General features: G+C 42.1%; 1 protein-coding gene across 3 annotated transcripts in view; it reads left to right on the forward strand.

The window, feature by feature from the left end:
• The window catches only part of LOC118302749 (protein unc-13 homolog C), a 96311-nt gene that overhangs the window by 74072 nt on the left and 8998 nt on the right, over nucleotides 1-13241 (forward strand). For 2 of the 3 annotated variants that reach the window (XM_035629165.2, XM_035629168.2), the window contains 10 exons: nucleotides 209-305; nucleotides 1362-1505; nucleotides 1746-1823; nucleotides 3774-3851; nucleotides 4559-4585; nucleotides 7501-7589; nucleotides 7927-8064; nucleotides 9254-9377; nucleotides 9806-9865; nucleotides 12206-12286. In XM_035629165.2, the coding sequence (XP_035485058.1) occupies nucleotides 209-305; nucleotides 1362-1505; nucleotides 1746-1823; nucleotides 3774-3851; nucleotides 4559-4585; nucleotides 7501-7589; nucleotides 7927-8064; nucleotides 9254-9377; nucleotides 9806-9865; nucleotides 12206-12286 (916 nt within the window). The remainder of the gene's footprint in view (nucleotides 1-208; nucleotides 306-1361; nucleotides 1506-1745; nucleotides 1824-3773; nucleotides 3852-4558; nucleotides 4586-7500; nucleotides 7590-7926; nucleotides 8065-9253; nucleotides 9378-9805; nucleotides 9866-12205; nucleotides 12287-13241) is intronic. The other variant, XM_047331707.1, reaches the window with a different exon arrangement.

Consider the following 13241-nt stretch of genomic DNA (forward strand, 5'->3'; position numbering starts at 1 on the left):
ATGTACTTCCTTGCCCACCCTGGTCTGTCCTTTCCTGTCCTCTGTCTGAGCCTTGCAGTCGAATCTCTCCATTAAACGCAATAGTTCCCCAATAATTTTTTTCGAATTACTTAAAGTTCTTCTCCTGTAATAAACCTTGACTAATGTTAAACTGATCATGTGGATGTGACTTGACCCCTCAATGAAAGAAGGTTTCTGTGTTTTTAAGGTGGTTCGAGCCTTTTGTCATCCAGTGGCTTGCCGAGAACGAGGACGTTGCCATGGATTTCGTGAATGGAGCGCTGGAAAGGGACAAGAAAGATGGAGTGAGTACAGCATTAAATTATTCCTCAATATGAAGCTTTATATTTAACCGACAAAGCCACTTAAGACTGCTTTCTTATTCACTGCCTCGAAAAAGACTATATATATATATATCCTCAAGACGGAAAATTCAGTCTCTGAATTTCCTTCTTGAGGAAGAGAATGTAGGGGATTAAAAAAAAAAGAGTAAGAAAAACTTCTCTCCCAGTGACATCACATGACAGGAATATGAATCCATTAAAAATTGATAAAGAAAAGGAAGCAAAACATAATTTTTTTAGTTCAGCAAAAGGCACAAAAGGATATTAGGCAATAATGAGAGGAAATGTGTTAAAGGTTCACAAAACAAGTTAGGCACAGGAGTCATTGCAAGATATTGCTTGTGTGTTCATTTGTATGAGCATAAGGGAAGTATCATATACCATGGCATCTCTTACAGACGTACTTACAGTTGCTGTTATCAAAAGCTGTTTGAAACATTGCACGGCTCTATAATTTTTGAAAATGTTAATAGTTTTGATATTTGAAACTGAATAGTGAAGCCAATTTTAAATCGATACACATATTGTGCTTTATGATGTTATCAGCACTGTAAAACAGGCCAATACTCATAAAGAGGAACATCACGAGTTTTCAAGTCTTTGGGAAAGACTTCATTAGTGTAATTTTGACCAAAAGATCTTACGCAAGAAGTCCATCAGACAGTTCAATTTGAAACCAAGATTCATTTTTTCTTGAAAACGTGAATATATAACTTAGTGTCAAACACAAATAATTAATATACATTCAAGAGATGTTATTTTTGCACCCCAGCAGTTTATGTAAATTTAGCATTGGCACATGAAAAAATTAACAGTAACTTCATCAGCAGTAAGCGATTTAGATTCCTGCTCTGTGAGTGATGTGCTCATAGACTGCATTCATGTAATGCTCTCTTCAGCATCCTAAATTGTGTCACCGTCATGAGGTGCTTATGGGTCTCAATGTCTGAGATATTTCCTCTGTTTTTCTTTTCTTTCCCCTCACGTCCCTGTCCCACACTCTCCCTCCTGCCACAGTTTCAGCAAACCTCGGAGCACGCCCTCTTTTCCTGTTCCGTGGTGGACGTGTTCACTCAACTAAACCAGAGTTTCGAGATTATCAAGAAGCTGGAGTGTCCGAACCCACAGGCTCTGGCTCACTTCATGTGCCGCTTTGCAAAGGTCAGCATTTTTGGAAAGCACCGGGGGGGGGGGGGGGGGGGGGGCGGTGATCCCTGAAGTAATAACTTGAAGTTAAAGAGTTTGCCATTGATCTAAAGATACTCTTTGGTATATTTATTCTGTTATCAAATTATCTTGCTATTAGCTTGACTGCTGAGTTCATTTTCAGTGAGTTCAAGAGACTCAATAATAGAGCAGCTAACAAACTGTAATCACAAACCTGTCTCTCCCTGCCTACAGACTATCAATAAAGTTCTCCTGCAGTATGCAGCAATCATATCAAAGGACTTTCCGCTGTATTTGAGTAAAGAGAACGTGGTAAGTGCCCACTCAAAGTCTGCAAATGTTAAAAGCAAAGTTTTTCTTTCGTCAGTGCGAATGCAGATGTGGTAAGTTAGATGATGGTCTCTCCCTGATAACTGTGTCTAACTGCAGTTGGCATGGAGACCATATGCAAAGTGTTTCAGATAGCAGTCCAGTCTTCTCTGTACTGAGCCCTGTCCAGTCTTTAGTAATGCTCTTAACGGTCGCTGCTAAGTGAGAGCTGCGGTAAATCATTTCACAGCCTACAGCTGATTAGGGAAAGCCATTGGTATTTTCTGGGCTCTGTGTCAATTGTCTAATGTGACGGACGACCAAACGCTGAGCCTCGTGCGTGGCCTAATTATCCACACTGGTCTTTGAAGTTGCAGCGGGAGATAAAACAAAGGCTAGTACCGGGGGAGGCAGATGTTTCCTTACAGTATTGACAGTCTCATTACAGTTGTCCCAGAGAACACGTGAAATGTCCCTTTTTCGCAACAGGACTGACGATGGACGACAGATGATGAGAAACAAGGACATAAGAGGCAGATGGAGTCATATAGTGGCCTGATTGCATTGGATTAAACCTAATTTCTAATTTGTTAGACATGACATATGTCAAAGCCATCTATTGCTAAGAACATGTGTCGCCAACAAACTCAAATGAGGAGAGCAGTGACACACACACACACACACACACACACACACACTTAAATGTACTACCACAGGTGACACGACTCCTACCAATGGTGGCACATTGTTGCATGGATCAACACATCAAGATGTGCAGCCATGGCCAACAAAGGCAAGAAAGAAGAAAACTGCATGCGAGTAGACATGGATGTAAACAATACTGGATTTAAAGAGTAATGAATATGGCCCAAATAAAAACTGCAAAAGTTTTATATGGGCATAAACAATTTACATGTTTTATTAGGCTAGAGATTAGACTTAATCAGTGCGTTTTGATTCAGAACACTGAATGTATTATAGAACTTCTGATTGGTGTTTGGTCTCTCTGCAATAATGCATTTCTTGACATGAATAACATTTGCAGATAAACTTGTTATAGCTTACAGTTATTCAATTTAATCTGCACCGCCCAACCAAATGTGAAAATCAATGAATACGTGCACGTAATTCCACCACTGTGAAACGTCTTTCTTGTATTTTGATATCTGTTGTCTTCACAGATGACGCAGCAGCCCCCATTTGACTTGATAATAATAATAATAAATTTGATTTATAGAGCACTTTTCATTGCTAAAAGCAATCTCAAAGTGCTACTTACACATGTTATAGCATCCCCTTTCTTTCCGCCCTCTCTCGCGTTGGACACATGTAGCTGTGGGAAAAGCTCCGTTTGTTTAATTAAGGTTTTGAATATCTAATCACCCTCAGACAAATGTGCTTGTAAATCTAGTAGAGAATAAGGCGTTGTGTGCGGCTGCAGAGGCACTATTGGCTGCTATGTGGAAGACACCGATCATCCTCCTGTGGGGGGTATAATTATCATTACCATTAGCATCCATTATCACTGTCAACACATTGTGCTGTTGTTGGGTTGTTGTTTTTTGTCAATTTTTTTTTTGGGGGGGGGGCGGTTGGGTTCTAATAATGGACATAATGTGCGACTGACTGAAAAGCCTGAAGAATTAGTCTTAGCCTCCGCAGAAAGCTGTGTGATTAATGTCTGTCATCTGTTAAACTTTGTGTGGAGCCGAGAATCGATAGTGCCTGATGTATTCAGTGCAGACATTTCTCTCCCTGCTGTAGTTTGTCTTGCATTTCCCTGCTGACTGTTGCTTGAAACCTCGTATCTTTGTATGGATGAAGTGTCAGAAAATGTGAGCTGATGAAGTTTACTGTTATTGCCCTTGTGTCGTTTTTTTTCCATCGTGTGAGCAAAGGAAATTTAATGTACCAGTCCTTTTTTCAACAACACACTTTGTTGTACTTTTACAGGCCTGCATCCTCCTCAACAATATCCAGCAGCTCCGTGTCCAACTGGAGAAGATGTTTGAGTCCATGGGAGGCAAACAGGTCTGTGCCTGCATATGTGCACACGCATGTCTGTGTCAAAGTCTGCGGCAATGCACTTTCAATTCAACTTAGATTTCTAAACTGGGAAGTCTTGTCATACAATATATAAATTCCTCTATGATGTAGACCTATGTCCCTCCACCGTAAGGTCAAACCACGAGGTTAGCTAATCCATGAGTCAAAGGATTCCCTGTCCTGCTAAAGGACACTTCAGCAGCATTGACGCACATTAATATGGAGGTGTCGTATCAACTCCCCACTGAGAAATAACTGCTTTGTGAATGATCGTATCAGATGACATGTAACAGTGGAAGTGAATTGACCCCAACAGCGATGTCCTCAGTTATGTAAAAAAGACCAATCTGATTTGAATCTGAGTTTGCTCTTATCACCTTTCTGCTGCACTTCCTCAGTAGCGTCCTTTGTTCCCCATCTCCAACCCCCCATGTGTTTAACGTGTGTTGCCTTAACCTGTCTGTAAATATCGAGTCAAACCCTGTAATTCTGTGTTCGGTCTGAGGCGCCATTGATTATTTCCCCCGTCGATCTGTCAGTCTAAGCCGCCACGGCTTCCTATGACTTACACGCATGCTTCTCTCCGGTATCTAACGCCTGTCTTGCCTTGCGTTTTGTCTCCTGTCGTTGTGTCTTCTGCTCCCCCCCTCCCCATTTTCTTTCTGTGTGTGTTTCTCTCTCTCTGTCTCCAGGAGGAGGGGGTTGTGTCCTTCTGTAAGGTGTGTGCACTAGGACTCATCAACACCCCTTCCCACCATTTATCAAATGATATGAAAAAAGCACGCCCCCCCGACCCCCCTGTGCCTCCTCTTCACTCCTCACGCTCCTGCGCTTTTCACCCCCACCCCCTTCCAGCAGCATGTGCCACAGTGCATACGGAATCTGAATTACCCATCATCCCCTCTGGACAGGCTGCTGAAGTTCACCATCCCTGGCGCTCTGGGGATAGTGGCTCAACCCACCCCATTTGAATCTAGCCTTTTATTTTTTTCTGTCTGCCATTTCTCTATTTATGGCTAATTTAGAAGAGGTGTGATATCTATTTCAGTTCGCCATTACCCCTGTTTCGGTCCCTGACACAAAGAGCAGAGTCGGAGCTGGCTCGACGGGTTGCTGGCTGTGCTTTTGATCATCTCTATCCATTCCCCTGGCTGCCGCCAAAAAATGCGATGTTTAATGAGCTTCTCAAACACTTACAAATCTCTCCAGCTGTGCCCTCAGCTGAGGTGCTGCTACTTGCTCACAGTTAGCAGATCTCGACCTGGATCACTCCCAGGCCATTATCGCCAGAAGAATAAAGACACCAGAAGTCTTTTTACATTGCTTCCAAAAGTCGAATAGTGAACATTCACAGTGGATGGACAATCAGGCTTATCTTCAACAACATCTTAAGTAATGTCTCGTGGATGATAATGACACAACTTAAGGGTATGTCTGGTGAACATTTTCCATTTGGTTTCCTCTCTGCACAGTAGCCTATGCATTACAGAATCGTTTCCTATCATAATTAACTCACGGAGACCCAGTGTAATTACCAGGAGCTGTTATCATTGCATTATCAATAACAGAGATTAACAATAATCTCTTAAAGTGCCCACATTTATGGAATCATGACAGACTGATCTCGCCAGTTTGATATCAGGCTTTATTTTGAGTGTGGACCCGTTAGCTAATATGCTTCATTTAGTGATGGTGGTTGATTAAACCTTTATTTATTTGGAACAAACAATTTTTTGGGAATAACAATCTGCCAGAGAGTAGATATTGTCTTGTTGAAACAGGAAACGCTGAGCTACAGTTGATAGGCTCCCAGCCAGGGGAGAGTTTACAATCTGGAGGACCCTGGATGCTGGTCAGTGTGGAGTGACAGTAGCTATCATGGTGAAGCCAGGTTCTCCATAAATGCTAAAATCAACATTTCTTTGGAATAAAGTTTTATAACTGTATGGATTGTGTTAAGATTTCTTGCAGTATTATTACTCATTATTTGGCTATTGATAATTTAAATGAGTCTCAGAGAGTGGAAAGACATGGAGAATGAAAGACATGAAACATGGGATATATTCAGTAGCATTATTAATTGGATTCTCATCATTACATCACAGGCTGATCCAAACACTTTTGAATCTTTTGAATTCAGACTACATACAGTGGAGACAGACATAGAAATGTCTGCAACGACATTTGAATGAAAGCATTTCTGGCAGGCCTGCAGTGTTTAGGTAGACATTTTGAGTAAGGCGCCAGGTGCCTCACAGAGTCAGTATGGAATTTTTCCTCCTCAAGAGATGAAAGGTGCCTTGGTTTATGGAAGAGCAGGGTGAACTTCCTTTGCCAGCATTTCCATTAAGAAACAGTGTTCCAGGAAACAAAACAGAGAATCACAATTTCAGAGACTGCCAGCCGGTAGATTAGAGCCCAGTCTCAAACTCTCCCCAGGACAGGGGCTGCTGATAAAAGACCATGGCCTACAGCATTTTCTGCTCTCTCTTGAAGAGATCTTATCCATTACTCAAACAGCAAAATAACATCTTGATTCTCTTCGGGTTCAAATGGTCTCTATGTATGCTGCAGTATGCACAAGTGTGCATGTGACCAAAAATACACACGCTCTTATATCAATCTGTTTCATTCATGCTGCAGTTCGAGCCATGTCTGCAGAATAACAAGGTTTAGTTAACACAGCCTCTTCCCAGCCGAGCCATCCGCCATAAAAAATGTGCGCGACGAACGGCTCCATTGGCTAAGCTTATCGCTTCTAATGTGACGAACTGTCGTGCATGTGGTGCGGTGCGGTGCCTGGCCTCACACATCCATCTCAGGCAAAGCGCCTCAGCGACGTGCGATCTCCACCCCCATCCAAAACATCAATATTTGGACATTTGTACATGGCCAGTGTAAATCATGTGCACTGAGACAAACAGATGCACTCATACATGCAAAGACTGGCACACATTCACTTGGGCGCACACACACACACAACCGCACACATCACAGCACAAATATCCAGTGTCCACCCATGCATTTTCTCAGATCATGCTCAGAAACCCACTGATGAACACAAAACATGAACACATCTGCACATCCATCACATGCGTATTTATGGCACTGCAGAAACCAACACATACCATGCATGGGCACATAAAAGCTGTGAAAAAAGGTGTGAATTTTCTTCCTATAAATAAAAGTTCAGTTCAGGCTAAGGATTGGACATCGGTTCACAGGAACAACACTTTTTATATATATGACCTTTATGCCCTAAGATATAACCGGCTGACAGCGTACTCTTTCCACTGTAACATGTGTGGTAGTGCACAAAAATGTTCCCTTTTCGAGAGGCCACAAGCTGGACGCGTCTTTTGCTGACACCACGTCTCATGACTCGGCAAGCAGTCATCATTGCACTGGGAGGTGAGCCGGCCATTTGTATTCAGAGCGCCGCTCGCCACAGATGGCAGGCAGAATGAGTGGGAGGCCACCAGCCAGGCAGGTTACTCTCCGCCATGCCTGTTGTCCTCCTGCCCGACTCCCCCCCGCCCAGTTGAGGCGTCCTCGAGAGATACAGGGATCTAGCCAGTTTGAGCTAATGTGTGGAGCATAATGATGTAGTAAATTCCTGTCTTTTCATTGACAGCTGGATGCAGAGGCCAGTGATCTGCTAAAGGAACTGCAGAATAAACTCAACACGGTGCTGGATGAGCTCAGCGGAGTGTTCGGCTCTAGGTGAGCGTGTGTATGGGATCATTTTCATTAAGGTTAATGTCGTTCCTCATTTGTTGCTCCGTCATAGAAATTGCACTAAGAGACTGCGTAGTTACTGACAGACATGTACCACAGATGCAATTGGCTTGAGCAATTACTGTGCACCCTGCTTACAGAGCACAGTGTGTTGCTAAACATTCCAGCTTGAACAAAAGACACCCCTACACTTAACACGTTTCCATTCATCTAATAGGAGCAGCAGGAGTGACTGAGCTTGCACTCTAGCTTCTCACAGCCTTAAACTATGCACCCAGCAACAAAGGGTTTAATGGATTCTTGTGTTTTTCAAATCACCTAGTTTCAAACCCGTGATCGAGGACTGCGTGAAGCAAATGAACCAGGAGCTGGTCCAGATGAAAGGTCCGGCCAAAGGGAGCAATGCTGCCATGGATGCAGAGTCTGTCCTCCGGCCTCTTATGGACCTTCTGGATAAAAAGTGGGTATTCACTGAATGCATCTCGGAGTTTAACATGTAACAATTGTGTCCAGTAAGTGTGGCCCTCTTTAGCAAATGATGTGTGAATAGTCTGAACAGTCGGCGTCGATTTTGGTACAATTTGGCCACATCCTTTATGAGGTTAAACTGATTGACACAAACATACGTCTCTTATTAATAGTTGACAATGCAGGGGCCTGTACACATTCCTACTGTATATGCCCAGTCCTCTCGAAACTAAGTACCACAAATGCGTAAAACTCAAGTACCAGCTTACAGTTTTTTTATGAGGACTTCTTTATAGATCTGTGAGTTTATGAAGACAACACACCCTGGCATGCACTGCAAAGGATAATGAACAATTATTGCCAAGTTATAGCTCATCAGAAAGTCTACGTGGGTGTTTAGACGTAAGTAAAGCCATGTGTTAAAAACAATCCATTGCTGGTGGTGGTTGTTTTCACTGAGTCAGGTATCTGTGAGGCAATAAATATAGGTGAACACTAGAAAATACAGCATCCACATTACAACTATATACCAAGAATGTACTATTCCACTTATTTAATCTGGCAATGCAGGAGCCAGGTTCAACTTTATTACCATAGTAATTTTTTTTTTGGTTTGCTACGTTGGCGTCCTCCTGTGTATTTTTGGGGACAGACTTTTTTTCATGCCTTACTATTATTATAGTAAGGCATGAATGCAGCCTCATTGACATGTGCATAGAATGAACATATCTCCATTTCTAATTTTATTCTAGGAATCACTACAGGTTGTGGGGAAAAAAATAAAATAAGACACTATTATCTGTTGATATGTTTTTATTCATTCTTAGGTTCAGTATTTATTTTTTGAGACCTTATTGAATGAACAATAGTGATAATATGGTTGAGCAGAGCTCTGGGAATCACTCAACATTAAGGCCAATGGAGTATTACGGAGAATCCTCTTAACAATGGAACTACCAAATCCTTCCCCTCCCGTCTCTTAGTCCCTGCTTTCACAATAGGGCAAGATTAAAGCATATAGCTACTCTATTTATTCTATGAATCACAGGTGTTGTTCTATTTCTGTACTTAATCTTATTATTCATGAATTTGTCATCACTTGGAAGCCTCAGCCACGATGGCTCAGTTTGAGTCGCGTGCTCCGAGTGTAGACCTGACAAGCGGTCTTCTTTTTGCTGCAGTTTGATGTTATTTGCCAAGATTTGTGAGAAGACAGTGCTGAAACGAGTCCTCAAAGAGCTGTGGAAGATCGTCCTGAACACCATCGAGAGAACGATTGTTCTCCCTCCGCTCAATGACCAGAGTGTGAGTTTGATCAATTCTGTCTCTTTCCCTTTTCTGTTGCTCTTTTCATCGGACAGCCCTCCCTCCACTCCCCTCCTCTGTTCCACCTGTCTCTCTCTCTCCCTCTCCCTCATCTCCTCCATCTGTCCGGCTCTCTCCTGTTCCATCATTACACACCGTTAATTGTACAGGAGATGAAACAACGTGACATCTCTAAGTCTTCCCACGTGTAGTTTTATTGCCATCATGTCAAGCTGTTGTTTTGCACCACATTGGTGCACCCCTACAGCAAAATGTGTGCGATAGAAATGAGTTCATATTTGAGGTTGTGCCCATTCGTTCTGTTCCTTCGTTTTTTCATATAATCATATTCAACTATGGAGTATTTCCAACTTCCTTTCCCGTGTTATTGTTGTTATGATCTAATAATATATCTGTTTCTCCAACAGCAAGGAGCTCAGATGATCTTCAGTGCTGCCAAGGACTTGGGCCAGCTGTCCAAACTGAAGGTGATTTTCACATGATTCTAAGAAGCATGTTGCATACAGACTGTATTCTGTTTGTGTGCTGATACAGTACATCACCAAACACAGACAGTATACGACCTAAACCTATAATGTCTGATTCCAAATTGATTTTTCACAGCTTCGCCGAGTTGTCCTCATCTGTTGTCCTCAACACTGAGCACTTTTTTTTATAATGCACTGGAATGTTGTCATAAAAAGTATGCCAGAATCATTGTAGATAATAAAGACATAACGATAGACTGTATATAAAAATGGACATATTCACCTGATCCAAAAGTGCCTGAAGACTGTATTCTCTTGAATGATCAGCAGACGGTGACACCAATGAATCCGTTTCTGTTCTCAATGAAAAAATGACTCTACTTCTCCCTAAAATTTATAACATCAGTAAACATTTTCCTGAGGAGTCTATGCTTCAATCTCTAGTTTCAATTTTCTCTCCAATACAGCATGATGTTCAGTTAGTAAATGACTGTGTCATTTAGAGTAAAATAGATGATAAAGCACCGTATGCATTGGGGTGTGGATACAGAGTGAGTGACAGCTAGTACCGTCCAATGGGGGCACGGTTGCAGGTGTAGGTGGAAGAGCTCTCCGTCAGGCCCACCCGCAAAAATGCTGAACCCGAGGCTTGGAAACTGCCCTTCACAAACCAATGGCTGAGGTCACGGAGGGTGACCACTTGTCGGAAACATGTACGCTACTGTAGGCTTTGGCATTATGGAGCACAGCTTAGTGCAACATAACCAGGCTGTCGTCTTATTACTGATGTGACCAGAGGATGCTTAATAATCCGCTGAGCTCACAGTACAGCGAGGCGTTGGAATGGATCATTGGTTACTCTGGTTTTACTCACAACCGCTGTATGTCAGTACCTCAGAGAGGGTTTTCCACCTCTGAGTCACGGAGGTTGCATACTGAAAGTGTGTCAATTTGTTGGTGTATTTATATATATACTGAGATTTGTGTTTTGTGTGGGATGTCCTTCGAGGCAACATCTGGGTGGGATACATCAGTGAACAGATGGGTGTGTTTCTGTTTGCCTCCTTAATCATTCAAGTGGTTCATCATCCTGTCGTCATTGTTGATTATGACTGATAATCCTCAGCCCATTTTTTTCTTTTTCTTTTTTCATATAGTTGAGTATGTGAATGCTGTCAAATGGATTGTGTTACTTGCTGTGTTGTTTGGTCACATCCTTTTTTAAGTTTATTTTACAGTATTACTCAATGGCTGTAACCTCATAAACTACGGTGGCTGATACCTGTCAAATTATCGTTTAAGTGCTGTAACCTTTGATCTATGTAATGGCATTCAATGATGGAACAGCGCCAGAGTTACTCGCGCTGTTATGTTGTTTGGCACTCCTTTGACCACCACAAATCCTATGGTCATTCCCGGGTAGCGCGTATGTGTGTTTTACAAAGGGAGGACTGACTGATGAAGCTGCACCATTTGAGTGTGTGAGTTTCCTCATTGACTGTTTCTCTTCCAAGCTGAACAGGCACAGTCGGTTTGAAATCCGTCATTGGGGTGTTTACAGCCACTGATCTGAGGAATTTCTAGACAAACCTTCGCTAATTTCTGTAGAAGAGCGTTAGAGAGTTTTTCCTCCCGGTTGCAGCCTTCAGTGATTTCAGGACTCAGACCATGACATTGTGTTCACACATTTTGGGATATTACTGGATCAAACTGAGCAGGTGAAGTGCATTTTCACATCCAACATAAGAAACAATGAATAAAGACACATAATGTTACTTTTGGTTTTTCATCTAACACCACATCTGTGTGAAACTGATATCTGATTAATTCAAAAATTCTGAATACAAAAGAGGGATTGTGTATTGTTACAGAACTGCAAATTGCATACGCCTCTGCCATTGTGGGTGGTTTGATTGAGTCTTAGCAACCAACAACAATCTTACAGTCACATTAAACTGTGAGCATTAGGACCAATGTTTGTGTCTACGAATGCTACAGTGTCTACGAATGCATAGGTTTCTTTCCTTTCCATTAAAATGTTTATGCCCTGGGAATATCATTTGCTTGAATTAATTTCCAAATCAGGAAAATCCCAATTAGAATTGACAAAAACATTTTTAATGATGAAAATATATATATTTTAGAGAGAGCTGGTGTGAGACAGCAAGGCTTGAATTTATGAGACACTGCAGTTTAAATGAGTGTAAACAGTAAATGCTGAATCTCGAGTATCATAGTTCACCTCGGGTCATAGCCATTACGCCAAAGGAACCTCTTAAAATTCAGTGCCTCAACGTGACTGTTGTTGCTGTTTGACTCGATCCTTTTTTTCCCCTGCAGGAGCATGTCATTCGAGAGGAAGCCAGGAGTCTGACTCCACGCCAGTGTGCAGCCATGGACCTTGTGCTTCCCACCATCAAGGTGAGTATTATGTGGATTATACTGTTGGCTGTGCAACAAGAGAAATGTGGATTGGCTAAACTTGACCTTTTACAAAGGACAGCAAGGCAACATAAGGCACAGCACAGCACAGATATGCAAATTGATTTAAATGAGTATTTTATAAGACACTTGTAAATGTACGTAGAGCCTAGTTTTTCTGTGAATCATGGGCTGAAGTGTCACCGGCCCCCATTCTTCTCTTTTCTTCTTTTCGCTCCACTGTAAATTAGTATGTACACAGGCAAGTGTAAAAGCCAGAAGTAATGAGGACTTCGATCTTAGTAATGTTCAGATACAGATTTGAACATTTCAAAAATCATACTGTTATCTTTGGGTTTTTCGTTTCATTTGATTTTTAGAATTGAATTCCACACTGTTGCCTCACAGATGCAAAATACGCCTCGGCGTTTCTTGATGAGACACAATGTAGTTACAAGAGGTTGATAATTGAAAAAAACCATGATCGTTTTGGAAGAGCATGGCAAGTTTAGCCCTCACCTGCAAAATTTGCAATTAATATCAAGGCCACGGAAAGATGGCCGTAGCCTCAAAGCAAGGGAAAAGTGTGGAATGTAGCTCTGTTCATTTACCACCACACAACCGTTTATTGTGAAGGGAAAGTGTGACAATCTCAAGACCAAGCCTCAGTTCTACAGGGACAAGAGGAGAGTTACGGTGAGGTGCCACAGGGGGAAACGCTGCATCATAAAGAGCCTGGAAAACGAATTGATTCTGCCGTCTCCAAGGAAACTACCTGCAGGTTCAGATAAATCATGTGGCTGGAATTTCATCAGTATTTCAATGAGAACAGTCAATTAACAGCTGAGTAATGTCGTTGGAGAGTTGTCTGATCATGTTGCAGGACACAATATTTAAACCTGTACTCTCAAAGCGACAAAAAGAAACAAACATTCAGCGCACGCCTGTGTGTATA

This window comes from Scophthalmus maximus, chromosome 4 (genome assembly GCF_022379125.1).
Source record: "Scophthalmus maximus strain ysfricsl-2021 chromosome 4, ASM2237912v1, whole genome shotgun sequence".
Taxonomy (NCBI): Eukaryota; Metazoa; Chordata; class Actinopteri; order Pleuronectiformes; family Scophthalmidae; genus Scophthalmus; species Scophthalmus maximus.